The sequence below is a fragment of the Rutilus rutilus genome (genome assembly GCF_951802725.1).
Source record: "Rutilus rutilus genome assembly, chromosome: 10".
NCBI lineage: Eukaryota > Metazoa > Chordata > Actinopteri > Cypriniformes > Leuciscidae > Rutilus > Rutilus rutilus.
This window is the reverse complement of record NC_140215.1, coordinates 20,041,688-20,061,302: the sequence shown is the minus strand read 5'-3', so window position 1 is coordinate 20,061,302 and position 19,615 is coordinate 20,041,688. Positions and strand designations below refer to the sequence as shown.

General features: G+C 37.4%; 2 protein-coding genes across 3 annotated transcripts; one reads left to right on the top strand and one right to left on the bottom strand.

Annotated features, from left to right (window-relative positions):
- arl5a (ADP-ribosylation factor-like 5A) lies at positions 1-15,263 on the bottom strand. Its single transcript, XM_084420512.1, has 6 exons — positions 14,695-15,263; positions 6,221-6,281; positions 3,458-3,605; positions 3,298-3,381; positions 2,184-2,335; positions 1-525 (listed from the first exon to the last, which is right to left on the bottom strand). The coding sequence occupies exons 1-6, from the start codon at positions 14,738-14,740 to the stop codon at positions 477-479; spliced, it is 540 nt and encodes a 179-aa protein (XP_084276638.1). The 5' UTR covers positions 14,741-15,263; the 3' UTR covers positions 1-476.
- Positions 15,264-15,574: 311 nt separating this feature from the next.
- Positions 15,575-19,003, top strand: tsn (translin). 2 transcript variants are annotated; one of them, XR_014628992.1, is made up of 7 exons: positions 15,575-15,926; positions 16,242-16,335; positions 16,417-16,513; positions 16,604-16,719; positions 16,803-16,882; positions 17,278-18,249; positions 18,498-19,003. XR_014628992.1 is itself a non-coding variant. In XM_084422017.1 (6 exons), exons 1-6 carry the CDS (start codon positions 15,861-15,863, stop codon positions 17,503-17,505), a joined length of 681 nt encoding a protein of 226 aa, XP_084278143.1. In that variant the 5' UTR covers positions 15,575-15,860; the 3' UTR covers positions 17,506-19,003. The 2 variants fall into 2 exon arrangements, 1 of the variants encoding a protein (XP_084278143.1); XM_084422017.1 differs by having other exon boundaries at positions 17,278-19,003.
- Positions 19,004-19,615: the final 612 nt, after the last annotated feature.

The following is a 19,615-nucleotide window of genomic DNA, read 5'->3' as shown; positions in this document are numbered from 1 at the left end:
TCATGACAGATAAAAACACTTTATTTAGTTGTATTTTACATGAGTGCAGTCTCCCGTTGCATGGTAATGTGTCTCCTCAGCCCAGAGGAGACAGAGTCGGGTGCAGGCACAAGGTTAATGAAAATACTGGACTGCACACACTGGGCAACACCATGTCAGGTAGATGGGTAAAGCAGCGAGGCCACTCCAGGCAGGGATCCGCTCAGCTAGAGACAACTTCTCTTAGTCCAAGGTCTGTGCCACCCTATTCCTCTTTCAATGGCCATCCGTGCAGAAAAACACTGGGTTTATGCTGTTTTGCAAGTCCTGACTTATTTTAGTGAGTTAGTTACAGATTGTTCATTCACAGTTCTCAATAATCTGTAATAAATTAATCAAACGAGTTCTGGTGACGTCGCCGAGTCACCTTCACAGTGAGCGACACCCGGTGGGAAAGACAGAGAGAGCACACTGCTATCCGAGGTCTGAGCCTGAGGTCATCTTACTCGCAGCCGTGACATCATCCATTCTAGACCCTGGCAGAGCCTGCGGACAGGAAAGAGACATTCAGCTCGGGCAGTTAACAATGCTCCTATTTTCTTTCTTTCTCTAAAGAAGACAAAGAAAGACATTTGTGCTTTCTGCCTGTTAGTCAGGGAAAGGCCTCTGAACTAATGACCTTGGCCATTAAATGAGGTGCATTTTAGTCTTTTCAGTAAACGTTAATGACCGCTCATACATTCCATTATGAAATCTACAGACTTTCTGAATCATTATGGCTTTTTTTTTTATGGCAACACATTTTAAATATTATTTTCTGTGCATCCACAAAGCAGTCAGAATGGGGTTAGAAAGGTACAATTTGAATTTGCTTTACTGATACATTGTGAAATTCTGCATTGGCCAGCATGGGTTGTCTATGAAAGCATATATTACTGCCACACGAGAAAAAAAATTATGCTTTGGTACATCATAATTATGAGATTAGTCAAAATTATGAGATAAAATCATTATGACACACTAAGTCAAAATGACCTTCTTTGGCATAATGATTACTTTTTATTTCAGAATTTTATGATTGCAACTTTTTGTCATAATTATGACTTTATGTTTGTCATAATTATGATGGAATTTGAAATTATGAGATACTTTTTTCTCATGATTTTGAACTTTTATGTGATAATAATGAGGAATAGTAAAAAAGACAAAACAACACAAATTCAACTTTGAATGTACATTTTTCCTTATGATTTACCAAAGCATGATTTGTTTTCTTATTGTGCGGATATGGGCTTCCACAGCTGTCTGCTTAAAGCCTTAAAAGCAGCCTTTCCACTACACACAAGATTTTGGCACGGATGTCGGAATTCAAACATTGGAGAGAAGCTGTTTTACACACACTGACTTGCAATATTTATTGCACTCTACAATAGAGTGCAAAAGCAAGAGCCTTTATCCTGCGAAATTTCACCATGGTGGAATGAATAAATGAATGCAAATAACAAACAGCTATATGCATATAGGAAAAATGACTGCCAATGATTTGAGTAAAAATATGGAGACCATTTTTTTTTTTATTAATAATTTATTATTTATCAATTCCCATGCCTTTTTTAAAGTTTTTTTTAAATAATCAAGTGTTTCTGATAAAGTAAAACAAATATATGTATATTAATAATTCTCAATTTGCGCATACACTGATTTGCTTGGTTTACATTGCATCCGATCGACATGTTTAATACTATGTAATGGCTCAAGTTAAATATTTTTAACGTATCTAAAGCTCAAAACCGATGCAAACATTTCACATTCGCAGATGGTCGGCAGCCCACGCAGCGCCTGTGCAACTCTCCATTGCAAATGGATGACTTCCGGTTCATCGGCTGTTGTTTGTTGAGTGCAGTGGAAAGACGGCTGAGGATGGAATATTCTTGATTAATATTAAAAACAAGCATGGACTGGAAACCCAAGGACATGTCTGCATTTGTCTGACAGCAATTGCTGTCTATGCAACTTTTAGACGCCTAATGCGGATTCATCACTTCTATCGTTGCTAGTTCTATATTCAGCCAAAATGACTAGAACAGCAGACGTTTACACAATCTGTGACTCATTACAACATCTCGACTGAACATAATATTGAACTGGATCTTTGAATGTACATGTTTGTCATGTGGCTCTGCTGTAGGTTTTTGTGGCCTTACCCTTCTCCAGTGAGGGCACAGCAGGCCTGGATGTGCCACTGATGGTCTTTGATAGAGGTAAGTTGAAGACTCTGGGAAATCTCAGCAACAGTCATACAACCCTTCACATCTTGCTTGTTGGCGAAAATCAACAAACCAGCTTTTTTCAGATCCTAATAAAGAGAAAAGAGGAAGTGGAATCAGGAAGTCAAGGCACAAAAGAGAGAACCAGACAGTCTCAATAAAACCTAGGGGTGGGCGATATGACCAACATCTTAAATCATGATATGAGTCATTTTATTTCACGATAATGATATACATCACAATAGTTACTTATGCTTTAAAAATGTTATGATATAAAAAAATTTGATAACATTGAAATTCCATAATTCTTATCACCAAGTAAAAAGTGATAAAGAACAAAGAAACTAAATTACAATAGAACAAACAAAGACACAAATGAAATAGTTCTCCTTGAAAAACTTCAAGCACTAGAAATAAGAAATACCTACATGAATTATATGTATAAAAAACACTCCGTAGTCTTCACTGTGTAAATTAAATATACATTTATTCTTATTATGGTTACAAATTGACTCAGTCAAGAGCAGTGAGAGATTCTCTTTTCTGTTGTTCGATTAACATTACTGACAGATGACGGCAGGTAGATTTGGATCCAATATACTTGTGTTTTCTTTCTCAACTGTTTAAGTTCAAGACATAAATGACTGCGTTTACTTGCAAAGACGGTCATTTTGACATATGTTGTGTGTTTAACGTTAAAGCCCAATTTCGTGGCAAAAATAACTTAGTTCAGAACTTGCGCATAAAGAGCATCGGCTTCATGTGCGCCGTCTCTCAGACAGAGCTCAGAAACCATCTCTCTGACAGCGCGCAAATATAGCGAAACGTTGTCTTTCTCTACTTACTGAACGCATTCAAATGATAAGCTTTCGTGACCGTGCAGCACAGCAATGTCACGTGAGCGTAACCGCGATAGAGACAATAGTCCAAAATCTCTACCAGTTAATCGTGCCTACCGGTATATTGCCCACCTCTAGTACAACCCCTTTAGCAAATGTGTGTATGAACACTCATGCAATACCAGTTCTCATACTGACATACATATACTCGCCTCATGGGCTAACATCCTGTAAAGCTCCTCTCTGGTCACTGAGATTCTCTCTCTGTCTGTGCTGTCCACCACCACGATCACAAACTACACAGGAGAAACAAGTTAATGCAACACAGCCTTTACGATTCAAGGTAACTTCACAGTTGTCTTAGGTCGCTACCTCTGTGTTAGTGTAGTAAGTGTTCCAAGAGGAGCGCAGTGATTCCTGTCCTCCAATGTCCCACATCAGGAAATGAGTATTATTGACCACAATCTCTTCCACATTGCTGCCTATGGTGGGTGAAGTGTGCACCACCTCATTCATAGAGCTGGAGATTACAACAACGACATGAGCACCAAATGAACAACAAATAGGACAACACCATAAGACCATGTAATCACAGCATCACGTGTAAATATATAAAAGTGACAGTAAAGTTTTTATAATTTTTCGTGGTCGACCAATATCGATATTTTTAATAGCCAATACAGATGCTAAGCCCCTTTCACACAAAACGTTGATCCCAGAAAATTGCCATATAATTGCTTGAGTGCCTTCTGTGCGAACACAAACACGTCCCGGGATGGGGACCTAGTAATATGGAATATGGTTCCCGGAATATGAACAAAAGGCAGGATCAATGCCGTAAGGGGTGTGTCGCGGTTATGACGCTAAAGCGGAGATCTTTCGCCAGCTTAGTGGAACGACGCACTAGTTTTGATCGAGTCAGAAAAAAATGCAAGAGCGTGAGCACAGATCATAATCGCAAAATCGCAGATCATAAGCAAACTGAAGATGCTGCGGAGACATTTACACGTCACATCCTGATGTCATGTGTCTTTAAAGGTGCATTGCGCAAGTCTCTGAGTTTTTGCAGAACTATGCCCCCTTCTGGCGACACGCGAAACTGCAACCAGAGTTGTGCACGCGGTTACGTGGAGTTTGCGTTGGGGTTTGGGATGAACTAGAAGCCGGTCTCTTTGAATCCATCTTCTACTTTTGCAAAAGTCGCTTGAGTTGTCTTCGCTGATGCGGATAATGGCGGCGAATACACAAACCTGCCAGACATAACCAGGTGAGCGTGAACGCGCATGACGTCACGCCCAGTCGATTCCGTCCCGAATCCCTCTTATTTATTTTACTGTACATGATTATAGAGGCAATCGCAGTGATCATAGAAGGGCTCATTCAGCCCATCAGGCAATTGTTTAAGCATGTATGGGTTAGAAAAACGGGTATTTTTAACATGAAAAGTTGCTTAATGCACCTTTAAGGGATCTTCATGTGACACACAAATCCCGGGACACATTATCAGTGTACTTTCCGGAATCTCTGTGTGAAAGGGGCTTTAGAGTGCAAGGTGGCCGATATATAAATATATATACACTAGGGGTGTGACGAGACGCTTACTCCACGAGACGAGACGAGACACGAGATTGGGTTCACGAGAACGAGACAAGACGAGATTTTTACACAATTTTTAAGAAATCCTCAATGATGAAATATATGAATGGAAAATAGTCTTTTATTCAACTGAAAATCACAAAATGCAAAACAATTTAGGTTCATTTTGAAATCAACTTGTAATGAATGTTATTTTACTTCTATTTTAATGAATTCTATGCAGTAAAGGACATGCAAACACTGCAAAATGTTTTGCTATAAACTCTACTGTCTGGCTTCTCCCCTGTACGATTTCACATGAGAAATCTAACTCCTTTCCACAAATCGAACATAAAGAAAAATAAAACAGTATAAATAAAATAAATATAAATAACTGAAGTAACACTTTAAATGCAAACAGTAAGTGTGTATCCATAATCAAAGTACTGCTCTCTCAAAACTACAAGTTCAAACAGAAACATTTTTTTTTTTCAAGCATGAAAAAGAGATAAAATTAACTACACAGAACAGACTAAGATTTTGGTCATGTTCTTTTTCAAGAATATAAGCATGTCGACGATTTGTGGCAGCATTTGAGATCTTTGGGCAGTAGCTAACTAGGGCTGCACGATATGAGGAAAAGCTGCGATGTGCGATAACATTGTTTAATATTGCGATGTCGATATGACTTGTGATATGTGAATGTTAGCTATACTGTTCCCATGTCTTAGTGCTTTAATAGGTTCTTTGCGCGATAGGTCAAATGTTTATTACCTGCCTGGTTCAGATTACACTATTTTAGCGCGATTTTGGCACGATCCGTTTCGTGGAGATTCGTAAAGGACAACGGGCGTCGGGACGCAAGATTCGATCGTTTCATTTCGAATAGTGTGTCATAGTGGGCGACAACCTACGCGTCTGCGATGCTCCAGGACATCATGACAGAAAGACTAGCATGTTTAACTTTAACGGTCCTCCACGACGGGTTGAGTGTGAGCGTGAGTGAGTGAGAGTGCGAGCAACAGTGAGTGTGCGTGTGTGCGCCCGCCAGTGAGCGTGTGTGTGTGTTCGCGCGCGAGTGAGTGAGCGAGGGACAGTGAGTGTGTGTGTGTGTGTGTGTGTGTGTGTGTGTGTGTGTGTGTGTGATTGGCCCGGCACACAAATGATTTAAAAGTGGCAGGGGCATCTTCAATAGGCTACTAATTTCACCCTCACTCACGAGACAAAGTTTTACCTCGACGAGAAATCTCGTCGCGTTTTAATCTCGCGAGATCTCGTAACACGAGATCTCGTCACACCCCTAATATACACACATCGAATTTTAATCGCTTGAGAGCCCCTATATACAGTGTGTATATATATATATATATATATATATACACACACACACACAGAGAGTATTGTTCAAAAGTTTGGAATCGGTTAAAACGGTAATATTGTGAAATATACATATACAGGGTTAGGGTATGTGCCATGTTATGATGAAACCAAGCAAATTTCAGCCAAATTATGTTACATTATAATATATTATAAAATGAAGAAACTGTTTGCAATACTTACAACTGATAAAGTATGGTAGTCTTTCCTGCATTGTCCAGCCCAACAATAATGACTTTGTGCTCTGGGGGAACAACAGAAAAACTGTTAAATATTTTAGTAAACACTTTTCATCATACCCAGCATTGCAGGCATTCGTCATTGATTCTGAATGTTGTCAAATTAGCTAGAATATTTAACACACAAACATATGCATGACAGGTATTTGAACGTGTCACTGAGAAATGTGCCATCCTATACACTAACAATAGCAAGGAACTGAGCAGGTCTAAAGAACAGAATAATGACCAAACCCACAGAGTAAAATATGCATGTGTCAAACTTGTTTTAGGCTGGAGACCAATGGAGCCAGTACTGCCCTTACAAGCACGTTTTACTACCTACACATTATCACAAACAGTGGTGTATGTGTAGAGTACATACAGTACACTTTCCCACATACAGCCTCATTTCAACTGAGCTAAACAATTGTGAATTTGACACAAAAATGCTTATTTTGATCATTCGGATATAATGATAAATATAATAATAACAACAAATAGGCTAATAGGAAGCAATTTACAAGTTGTGAAACCTTTCATTTTGATCAAAAAGGTTTTCTATTGCCAATAAAGTGTTTTATAAACTACTGGCATTAATTAGACTAATTTTCCCTAGTACAGTTAAACATACAGCTGTATAATCTGTAAATATTAAGCAAACTGAATTTATTGCTTCAAACCACACACTTTAAAAATGAACTCATGCCCAGTGTCTTGGCAATGCATCTCTATTTTAATATTATGATGATTATGCTGTGGGGCACTATTATTAACCCACTTTCACACTGTAACCTATAACAATCAAGCTGTAACTGACTCCGGATATGAGTGTTTGCACCTGCAGACACGTCAAAGGCATTAGAGACTAGGTGACGTGGTAACACTTATAAGTGTGTGTAAAGGTGGCCAAATAGTTTCCACAAGAGAAGACAATGCTTAGTTGCAACAGAACTTTGCATACTGCAGTTGCAGTTTCATCATGCATGACAATGGACGATAAGCACATAGCTAATGCAAATATCTCAATCTAATTTAACTGACTGCCACATGCAAAAGAGCCAGCACTTTTTTCAGCCCCACTGTCCACTGTTTTTTTATGTTTAAAAACACAACACAAGAGTTCCTATACTGGAGATTAATGTCTCTATAACCCTCATCAGAGAGATCATACAGAATTGTACATTCTGACACTGACAAAATCAACCGTTCTAATCTCTCCGGCATTTTTGTTTCAACTGCCAGTGTGAAGGCGGCGCAGCTTTTGCGGCTTCATGTCACGGCCATAGTTGCCCATAAATAGTCCGTGAAACGCCCACAAGTTAAAGGTATAGCGGAGGATTTTCCAGAATTTTAGAAAAGAACCGCCCTCTCCACTTTTTGAAAAAATGCACATGCGCAACACTCTACCTGCTCCCGAGAGGGAACGCCTATTAAACGTGTGCACGAGAGAGCATGCACAAGCTAATCATAGCTTACATTAACTTTTACTAGCAGTGATTTTAAATGGATTTCTCCAAATAGCATGCCAAACTTTACCTGTCAAGTAGAAACTTCGCAACTGAGGCATCAGTGGGAAGCCCAACCTGTGTTTTGAGCGCACGCCATCGTGTGAATAGTGCACGAGCACGTACGACGGCCTTACGTAAACATATCACCAGAATGATTGACACTTAGGAGGACCAATAGTCTTGATGATCCACCCGGAAAAAGAAAATCCTCCGCTATACCTTTAATATTCATCGATTGCGAAATCATGGCAAAGACACAGAGGAAAACCAAGAAACATCTTCTAAGCAAGATCAGCCATTGTGCGTCATGGCATTTTATTACCATCCATTTGATTGCATCTCACAAGCTACAGATGTGTTATGAGGATGAATTGCATAACATGCCAATATTATTGCAGAACACATTTCATTTCAAATTTGTGTTAATTTGCATTTCTGTTGTAATCTTCGTTTGATTTTGTTTGTTTTACACTGCAGATCGATCAAATGGGTGTTCGTGTAGACTGTTAATTGTAAGACTTGCTTTGTGAAGTCTTCATGCTATTTATAAGAGGCAGTATTGCCATTTCTTTACACAACGGTCTACAGTTTCACACACTTTCACGTGTTTCTTCCATCTGCCGACGGTGTCGCCATTTCTTATTTCACCCGTTTTTGTGCGTACGCCTGGGTCAGAGTTTGCGTGAAGGACCGCACATTTTCCCGTCAACTTTGCTTTTTATAAATACCAATTATTGCGTAGAGAGTGGCCTTCTTTTGTGCGTACGCAACGTTTATAAATGAGGCCCCAAGTCTATTTTTGCTGTGCTGCACACGCTGAATTAAAGTGACAGCGCATGGTTCGTGGTCAAAATGAACACAGACTGACATGAAAATATAATAATAATCTCACCATAATTGCATTTAATTTAATACTACTACTTTTGACCGTCATCTTTTTTTACTTTAAGACCGGGGTAAAGTAAAGAAAACTACAATTTACCTCAACAAGGCGACATAATGAACAACACTTGTCTCATTCATGGAGGTGGAAAAACAAGTCCTTTAATTGTGACATGCAAGATTTATTATATTAAAATTTAAACGTCTATTAAAGAGTGTATGTGTACAAAGAGAATCGCAATGCTGACTAAACTTTTTTTAAATAAAAGTTGCTGATAACTTCTGGATTTGAAATACAAATAGTGAGTAAATGTGTTTGTGGTACAGCCGCGGATCAGTTACTGCAAACGCAGCATATGTGAAAGCACTATAGCGAGTGCTGCTCCTGCACTGCATACGCACTGCAAACAGAGTATGTGTGAAACGGACGTGACGGTAACAAGGTTGTGCTCATGAGGAGATGGAAACAAATGAGCGCAGTTCACACAAAGAAACTTAATGAACATACAGTGGTTAAAAAATTCATGTGGAGTTTTTATATTTATAACATATGATATGATACAGTTAAGCAACATCACACGACCACGAGTGCTGAATACCATCACGATTGAAAATGTGACACTGATTTCATATGACAGTTCAATAAACAAGTAATTAATATCAAGTCACTTACATTTTAGACACAATATTGACTGTTTTTGTTCTATTTGAGCAGCGAAAATAGTTTCAAACAAAGATCACAGCAGAACCACAGCGCATCTCACCGGAACACATAACCGCACAACTGAATGATTCAGCGCTTTGAACGAATCGGTTGAGTCAAAGATTCAATGACCCATTAAACAACTGCCTCATTCCTGAACAATTCAGCCATTTGCACCAATCATTTGAATAAATGACTCAATAACTCACTCATTAAGACGGTCACCTGCCGCCCCCTACTGGTGGAATAGTTTCGTGTTTAAAAGTAGGCTATCATCCATGTCATATTTGTTGTAAGTTAGGCTATATTCAATTTATTTTAATTTTTTTAAACAATCTCATAACATTATTTAATGCAGTTGAAATTTTTCAGTGTAAATTAATTCATTTGATTGGTAACAGCCAGGTGTCTTATTATTCCAATTGAATTTGTTGATCAAATTTAAGAATTTAAAATGAAAGATGAAGCATACATTTAAAACGATTAGGGAAAAATGCTCTTTAAAAAGGTTAAAATATCATAAATATGTAGATTTAAATATGTAAAAGATGGATTATGGATTATGGTTATTTAACGAGCCTGAGTAGGCCTATAGTTTTACACATCAGCCTAGTCTATTCTGTAAAATATGGATACGCCGGGTCGGGTTTTTTTGCACATTAATCTGACAACAAATGTGGCACACCCAGTTTTTCTTATGCACACCCAGAGACGCTTTTCTGGCTACGCTAGTGATTCAGGACTTCTGCCCGTGACTTTTATAATAAAACAGCCTATACTGAAAGCTACATTATATTTCTCAGCAATGAGGTGATAACTTCGCTGTAATTAAACCAACAAGCTTCACTATTGGGTTACTCGCTCTCTCGCTGGTTAATTCATTCGAATTCATACAAAAAATAAATAAATATTCATATAGGTTATATTACAGGGCTACTTTATTTCACTTCAGAATTCTAGATCTGAGCTGTAGATAGCACGACCATTCAAAACCATGGTCTACCATGTGGATAGTAAACCGATCACCGAAAATCAGATTGGGCGGGAATTAATGTAAACACAGATATCGGATACCAGTGCTATCTAAAGTGAGTGTAAAAAATATATAAAAAAAAAAAAAAAAAAATTTTTTATAATAATAATAATTCGGATCTGGTCAAAAGATCGGATCTGTGCATTAAACTTTCCATGGGAAGTTAAACTGGGGAATTTTGTTAATATTCCAATTTGGAAAATGGGAATTTACAGGAATTAAAAGGTAAATAATTGGAAATTTGATGTAATTTATACAAACATAATACAAACATAAATATAATTTTTTTGTTTGGTCATAAGCAGCCATGCATGCAAACTAATAAACAATAAAAAAAATGACATTTTTGACTGATTTATTTGGGAGTAGAAAATAAAATAAAATAAACAAAATAAATTTTGCAACCCTAATCTGGTGTGACAAACAGAACTAAATGATGAAAATTAATATAATAAATGAAAATTGTCAAAAAATTATGCCTGAATAATGAAAGGACATAGATCTGTATAAAATGTACTCTGGAACAATTGAATGAACCAGTTTAGAAATATTCATAATTCTCATTTCAGGTAATACAGCAACTCCAGAATTATTGGCAACCTTGGTAAATATATGATCAAAGGGGGCTTTGGAGATAAATTACATTGTTTATCCTTCTGATCTTTCATTCAGAAATTCACAAAATTCTAAAAGTTGGGGAAAATCTCATTATGAAATAAAGGTTTTGTCTAGTTCACGTTGGCCACAATTATTGGCACCCAATTATTGAAATGTCCTTTTCCTAAGATAACAGCTCTGAGTCTTCTTCTATAATGCCTGACGAGTTTGGAGAACATCTGACAAGAGACCAGAGACCATTCCTCCATACAGAATCTCTCCAGATCCTTCAGATTCCCAGATCCATGTTGGTCCTTCTCTTCAGTTCATCCCACTCATTTGGGAACGGCCATGGCATAAGCTTCATTTTGTGCTCAGTGACACATTTTTGTGTTGATTTTGATGTTTGTTGTGGATCACTGTCCTTATGGAAGATTCAATCACGGCCCATTATACAATTTCTAGCAGAAGCAGCCAGGTTTTTTTTTCTGTTGGTATTTGCTAGAATCCATTATACCATGTATCTGAACAAGTTGTCCAGGAACTCCAGCAAAAAAATAGGCCCACAACCACTGATATATATGTCATTATATAGATTACACAACATTAAAGATCCAGCAGTGTATTGAACCATGGACATGGGGTACTGTTTATCCCTGTTTGCACCAAACCCATCTGGTGGGTTTGCTGTCAAAAAGCTCTTTTTTGTTTTGTTTCATCCAAGTCCCTTTGGAGGTTCCAGTCGTGTCTGACAATATGCTGGAGTTTGTTTTTGGATGAGCAAGTTAGATTTTTCTTCAAACCCTCCCAAAAAAACTTGTGTTCCTAAAAATTCTAGGCTTTCTGACCCCAAGACTCAACTAATCTCTACAATTCTCCAGCTGTGATCCTTGGAGAGTCTTTGGCCACTCAAACTATCCTCCTCACCAAGCCTTAAAACAATATAGACACATGTGCTTTTGTGTTTCCTCACATTTATTCTCCCGTGGAACAGGAAGTCATGGCTGGACAATTTCATACTCTTAGTCACCCTGGTGTGCTAAAAATAAACGTAAATGAAAATATAGCCTACTTTCTAGGGGTGCCAATAATTGTGTCCAACATGCATTGGAGAAAAACATTTATTTAATAATGTGAGTTCTCCCCCACTTTCAATTGTTTTACTTCAATGAATTTTGTGCATTTTTTGAATGAAAGATCAAAAGGATAAACAATGCAGATTTATATTCACAGCTGCCTTAGCTCAGTCAAATAAAAGTATTCTGAAAAGAGATGCTTTTCACAAAGACACTTTGAAACTGATGACACTCAAGAGTTTAAAGCTGATATAATCATGTCAGCTAAGCATTCATTTGCCAAAGAGGCTCCAAAGGTCAAGGTGTATTGTAAAGATGTGCTTTAGCACTTCAATTAAATGTTTTAAAATCTTTTGTATCACATTCAAATGTACAGTTGTGCTGACATTTAGATTTAAAGAGGTGGCTAAAGTCACATGGTTCCAGATCTCTCTTTCTCTCTGAACTCAAAGACAAGAAAAGTTCTCAACAATAAAAGTTTTTTTTTTTTTTCAGCACTTTTAACATTCACAACCACACCACATTAAATAATCTTAACAATCTCTTCACAAAAACCAAACCAAAACACTTTTTTAATAACAATGATATCTGTAAATAATACTGCTTTAAAATAAGCCTTTGGAAATTGTAAAAACAGTGGAATACGATGTGTATAATTTTCAGACCATTCTATTTTGCTTAGTCATTTGTGCAATTTTAACTAGGCCTAATCATAACCTATGTAACCAGCCAGGCAACTTTAATATTTGACATCAGATTAGTTGTAGAAGTCACAGCACCAGTTTTTTATATCAAATTTTTTTTTTTTTTTTTTTGCAAGGCATAAACACACATTGTGCATGATTAATGCATGTGTTACATAGTGGCAACACAGTACAAAGTTGACAACTAAAACAAAAAGACAAACTAGCCGGTTCATCACAATGTGGGGTTGCATTTACAGTGTCAGCTTTCAAACATTTAACCTAAAGACTGAGAAACATTTCAAAGACATTCTTAAACTCAAATCCTCAAAGTTCGTTCCTGGAAAGTTGAATACTAACCTGCACAAGAAGGGACATGAAACTGAGGGAAAAAAAAGAAAGAAAAATCAAAGAGGAACAAATAAAACGTGTATGAAGGTTAGATTCTACCCATTCACAGGCTCTGATTATATCATCTTATCAGTTCTGTCTATTCCATGAAATGTTCTGAAAGAATTTAAGCAGTGTTGTGTGATGCAGAAACAGTCAACACAACAAAAAGGTGAAACTACTTTAACATGGATTTAGGGTGAAAGTATTTTAGCATCTTAAAAGTTTGGGGTGATTAAGATTTAAAAATGTTTTTAAAAGAGATTAATACTTTTATTCTGCAAGGATACACTAAATGAATCAAAAGTTACAGTAAAGACATTTATAATGTTACAAAAGATTTCCTATTCATATATACATGTTTACTGTATATCTAAAAATGTTTTACTGTATTTCAATCAAATAAAAGCAGCATTTGGCCTTGGTCAGTACATGAGTCTTCTTTCAAAAACAAAACTTTTTTTTTTTACTACACTACATCTAAACAAAAAGAATTAATACAGACTGGTGGTACTGCATCTGACTGCAGGCAACACTCTCTAAACTCTCATGTTACACGGCTCACCCACATCACAATGATCTATTCTGCTAATGAGTAAGGTGAGAAGAACTGAAGAGAAATGTTCCACTGGGTTATGTTGCAATTTGCACATGCTCAGTACCTCATTCACTGATGTGCAAGTCTTTCAAACAAGATTATGCTTTATGAATATCCCACACCATTTATTATAAATGAGAGACCACTGGCTATCACATGGACGTTGAGTAACAAGAAATGCTGACACAAACTCCAGCGCTTTGAGGATTAAACCACTGTCAGAGACACACAGGCTGACCAGTGTTGCAAAATGCCCAGCATGCACATATCACAGAGGAAAAAGGCACAAATGATCTAACTAAAAAAAAAAAAAAAAAGCAAAGAGTTCTGCAATGGGTGTTTCACTTTTGAATTCATACTACTGGTGCAGGTTGATCTATACTCAGTGCTGACATTTGGTTTTCACAGTCACTTTATATTGATATGTCCTCACTGGTGAGTTATGTTTTATCAATACCAGACGACGTACATAAAACCAAACACGTTTAGGGGAATATAATATCAATATTTTACCCACAGCAACGGTAAAATGCGAACAAATACATTTCCTACCAAATTTTAATCTTACATGAGAATTACATAAGCGTGTCACAGTGCTTGACACGTCACTCAACAATTATCTATCAGTGAAAAATAAAGATATCAGGGCTCCTCCATCCTACTCAAACACAGAGACTGACCCTGACAGTAGAGTGTGTGTCAACAGCCAGTCTGAAACCATATTAGCCAGTTTATTGAAGCCTTACCGACTGTTTTAATGTAATGACAGACAGTCGTTCACAGAATATTTCTACCTTGAAGAATGCACAACGTTTATGATTAAAGTCGTATAAGCACCAGCGTCGCTGTTTTAAAGCGAAACTACAGTAGCAGTTTAGCAATACTTGCTAGCTAATAAAACCCCATATAGCAAGTCAATGTTAAAAAATCATCGAAATATGTTTTAAAATATACTGCTTGACGTACCTTGGTGGTTAAAAAGCCTCCATAACTTTGTAAAAATGATTCCCATCGCTGATGTCCGTCCTCGGGCAACACCACCCAGCAGCAGCAGAGACTGAAAATCTATCTGCTAGCCAGCTAAGCTAACAATCCGGTTCAGTACAAAATAGTGCTCGCGGTAACAGTTATTCACTCCTTTAATATTCTCCTGTGGATGTTATCCATGTCTCGTGAGGATGGGATATCTAAATACTGCATCATTTCAGTGCTGTCATGTCTGGAGGTAAATGAAACGAGGGCGTTCATTTGGCTCTGCCGCAGAGAGGAGCGTCTGAACCTGAAACGCTGAACTCAATCAAAACAGTTTACAGCCACGCAACACTCACCGGAAGTCTCGCTCGCGACCTGTCTGTCTCAAAAGCTGGTGCGGAGCCTAGCTGGACAGCACACTAGGGCACCTAAAACGCGAATGTTCGGCACTTTGGGGCTGTAAGGGAATGATGTCAAGATAGGCAGCTCACTAGGTTTTGAGATACAGCCTTACACTCTCACTGACAGCATAGTGGACTGAGATAGCATATGCGTGCATGTATAATAAATACGTGACGAGACAGTTGGTAAAAAAGGCACAATATTTGGCTGAAGTCTGTAGGCTCTAGTCTTCATAAATAAGCTTGTTATTATAAAATCAGTTGTGCAACTCCTTAGGATTACATTTGTAAAATGAATGAATCGGATTTTTCACAACTGTCCTTTTAATTAAGACTATACTTGTGACTTGCTGCTTTAAGTTCTGACTGAGTAACTGCTGTCATTTATTTGTGATTTATGAAGTTAAAATATATATATTTTTTTCCCCGACTTAGCAACTCAGCTCTTAAAAAGTCAGAAGCTTAATTATTTTGAGAAATAAATCTAAATAAAGGAAAGCGTTGGCTTTGAGCAAGGCCAGTAGAGGGCGTCCAGGAGACAAGAGAGACGATCATTACATCATTATCATGCGACGACCTGAAGAAGGACGGATGAGAATGTGCATGCTGATGATTTGAATTATAATTGCATGCTGTTTGGTTCGCGAGGAAGACAATTAATAAATAGTTTCTGTTTGCATCTTAACGTTATCTAAATAGTCTACATTTGCATCATCTAGTCACTCTATAGCTAAAGCGCACAAGAAAACACATTTGAAAATGTCTGTAACGGAGATGTTTACCTATATCCAAGGCTTTCTGAGCGCAGATCAAGATATCCGAGAGGTAAACAACTGCACTGACACATAAACTGGCAAAATGACTATACTAAAAATGAATGGGGTTTTAAGAAGCAATGTGAAGTCCGTTTGGAATTTCACGTACTGTCGCAAAACCTCTGAATCAATTATTGCTAGTATTATAATATATAATATGCCCAGTCATATTATCAGAGGATTTGTGACTTGTAAATGAGACTTTATAAAATGCAACAGCTATCAAAGTCTTTATAGAAAGTTCAGCGGATCTCTTTATGAATTTGTGTCGTGTTTAATCCACATGTGCTTTCGGCTGACTCATCTTTCCATGTTCTTCCTGTAGGACATAAGAAAAGTTGTCCAAGTTCTGGAGCAGACGGCACGAGAGATCCTCACTGTTCTTCAAAGTGTCCATCAACCAACTGGTTTCAAAGACAGTAAGACCAGTTTAAATTCTTGATCTAAGTCTATTGATTTACACGATGCCTTTTATAATGCGGTTTCATTCCCTCCACCAGTTCCCAGCAAGTGTTTGAAGGCCAGAGAGCTGTTCTGCACTGTGAGAAATCACACTGGAGAGCTGAAAACTAAGTTCCCTGCGGAACAGTACTATCGGTTAGTGTAGATACCTCTTGAGCAATTCCCCCCCAATTTTCTAGTGTTGCTAATTATATTAAAGATTTACACGTCCTCACCTTTCCCTAGGTATCATGAACATTGGAGATTTGTTCTTCAACGACTTGCCTTCCTTGCAGCTTTTGTGGTATACCTGGAAAGCGAGTCCTTGGTTACACGGGAAGAAGTGGCAAAAATACTTGCCAGTATGTAATGTTCATGTTTATTTATACATTTTCTATACTTGTGTGAGACTGTTGTAGATTAATTTTTCTTTACGCTTACGCAGTTGAAGTCGACAGAGAAAAAGGGTTTCATTTGGATGTGGAAGACTATCTAGCAGGAGTTCTCATTTTGGCCAGTGAGCTGGTAAGTTTTTTATTTTCCCCCTCAAGTTCATTCAGACTACCAATTTTATAACCTTTATCAATAATATTATACCTGTATTTAAACATTTAATTTAACATTAAGGAGTTTGAATTAAGTGTCAATGAGTGATTACATTGACAGTAATTTGCAGATACAAAGTTTCGTTTAGTTTAATTTTTGTTATGACCTAATTATGCAAAAATGACTTTTTGTTTGAACATGTGTGTCGGCAGTGTGTGTGTACACAACCACCCCATATATTATCCCCATAAATCATAAGCAGTGTCTCAGAACAAGCCATTTGCAGTTTATATGCAATGCAATGCATTATAGTGGATTTTGTGTGACGAAACAAATTAAAAGCACAATGTACCTTTTGCATTTTCTTCATTTAGTCCAGGCTGGCAGTGAACAGCGTGACCGCAGGGGACTATGGACGTCCACTTAGGATCTCAAACTTTATCAATGAACTTGACTCTGGCTTTCGCTTGCTCAATTTAAAAAACGACCCTCTTCGCAAGCGCTATGACGGCCTCAAGTACGACGTGAAAAAGATAGAGGAGGTGGTGTACGACCTTTCCATCCGAGGCCTTGCCAAGGAGCAGGAGACTGGAGGAGAATAAGTAGAGCCGTGGCCGGGATTCTTCACGACTGGAAGAATGGTTAAACCTGTCAGCGTGCAGGTGGTCAGAGGAAGAGGAGGAGGAAAGGGATGGAGGTTTTGAGCCACCTGCCTATTTTTTAAGCCACCTGCCTACCAGGACAGAGATCAGTTCAGGTTTTAGTGGGGAAATCTTCTGTTTCTCACTTCTGTTCAGAGATGTTTTTATGTACAGATGCATTTGTTTGCCTGTTATTTTTGATTGGATGTTTTTTTTTTTACTAGTTTTGATTGCTTTTGTCTCTGCCATTTGTCTTGTGAATCATTGTACAGTCAAACAAGAAAACATTGTTTTGGGGGAGATATTTAAGAATTAATACTGAAATATTGATAAAGAGAGGGAAACAATGGTAAATGCTGGTAGAAACAGAAGTTATGTGCCTGTTTGTTGTTTTCTGACCAGTAATGACACTTTCTTGATGTTGACCTAAACAAATATAAGCCTACATGTGACACAAACAGATTCATTAGATTCGGTTTTCTACACTCATAGCACTTTTCTTGAATGTAACTGACTAAATCACGTTAATTGTTTCTTGCTAAGGTGTACATGAAGGTAAAATTGACAAACCTGTGCCAAAATATTTCATACTGTAAAGACATCTTGAGTTTGTAGATCATCAGTTTCTTCAAGCGCCGGCTTTGGTGCCATATTTACACTTTGATGTATTTCTCCATTATAGTGAGTGTTCATCCAAGAATAACAGTTCTGTCATCATTTACACACCCTCCTGTCGCTCCAAACCTGTTTGACTAACATTTGCAGAACACTGAAGATCATGTTGAATATTTTTTGTCCATACAATCAAAGTCAAAAGGTTCTAAGTTTTGGACCCCACTGACTTTCACTGTATGAACAAAAACAGTGGAAACATTTTTCAAAATATCTTTTGTGATGCAAAGAAGGAAGTCACGCAGGTTTGGAACAGCACCAGGATTAGTAAATGATGACAGAATTTTTCATTTTTGGATCAATAAGTTCAAAGAGATGTCTTGCTGTTTATTTTTGACCTTTTCTACTTTTCAGTTCGTATGTTCCTTTCCCTGTTGTTCTGGATGTTGTTGCATGCTGAACTCCACCTGCAGAGAGTGTCGTATCAGGAAGAGCTTTGGAAAAATAACAATAAAACTTAAGCAAATGTTTTAAAGGGCAAACTGACAGTGCATTTGTTTTCCTTTGTAAATATTTATGGACATTTTTATGTTCCTCCCTATTGGGTTTGTGGATTCTCAGTGCATTGACTTTTTTGTTGTGTGTTCTTTGTGGGTGCATGTTTTACTTAAAATGGTTCCTAGTAATTTTCAACAATAATGCTTTGTATTCCTATTGTTTCTCCCCAAAGATAGTTTTCTATCTGACAGTATTAGCATTTGAAATGCCTGTTCATGTGGTGGTTCAACTGGAAATCATTTTCTTGTTCAATAATGCTGTGTAATAAAGATTGTCATTGGGAATAATGTTCTCAGAAAACATGGAGTCAGTTGAGAGAGATGGATACTTGTCATTTTTAATTGTAATTCACAATATTTTACACAACAAAAAATAAAAATATTAAATTAGGATTTTTAAGAATGGAAAAAGTATTTAACAGCTCGATTGGTCTCAGTTTAAAGTAACGTTTCTGACAAAGTCCTCTGGCAGGTTCAACTCCTCTTTTCATTGTGTAATGTGGAAGCTATGGTATTTCTAACAGTATCAATGCCGTTGGAAAAACAGTAAATATTCATGTTGAAACCTAAATGCCAAGATCCAGTGATAGCGATATATCTATCCATTAGAATTGACTTTAAACACACAAAGAGAGACCATGGTGAATGTGGTTGATTGCTATTGCTCAAGTCAACTGTGGTTCATTTTCTTTTAAAGCTCAAACAATCTTTAAAACAAAGTACAGTAAAGCTTTGTAAACTGCAGAACAATGTCCTCGCTCCAGTTTTATGACCTTCATATTAAAGTGCATCAAACAAAAACAGGTAACATTTAGAAGGTTGTCATAAAGCACAGTTCGTATATCAATGGGAAAGTTGGAATAGTACAGCAGCTACTGAAAAATAATATTTTTCTCAATAAT

Excerpts from the sequence above, each read along its gene's own strand:
- arl5a (XM_084420512.1), bottom strand. The coding sequence starts at position 14,740 with ATGGGAATCATTTTTACAAAGTTATGGAGGCTTTTTAACCACCAAG. Across the intron at positions 3,382-3,457 it reads CTTACTACACTAACACAGAG|TTTGTGATCGTGGTGGTGGA; the intron begins GTAGCGACCTAA and ends TCTCCTGTGTAG. Across the intron at positions 526-2,183 it reads TGTGCCCTCACTGGAGAAGG|GCTCTGCCAGGGTCTAGAAT; the intron begins GTAAGGCCACAA and ends TCCTGTCCGCAG.
- tsn (XM_084422017.1), top strand. The coding sequence starts at position 15,861 with ATGTCTGTAACGGAGATGTTTACCTATATCCAAGGCTTTCTGAGCGCA. Across the intron at positions 16,336-16,416 it reads ACCAACTGGTTTCAAAGACA|TTCCCAGCAAGTGTTTGAAG; the intron begins GTAAGACCAGTT and ends TCCCTCCACCAG. Across the intron at positions 16,883-17,277 it reads TCATTTTGGCCAGTGAGCTG|TCCAGGCTGGCAGTGAACAG; the intron begins GTAAGTTTTTTA and ends TTCTTCATTTAG.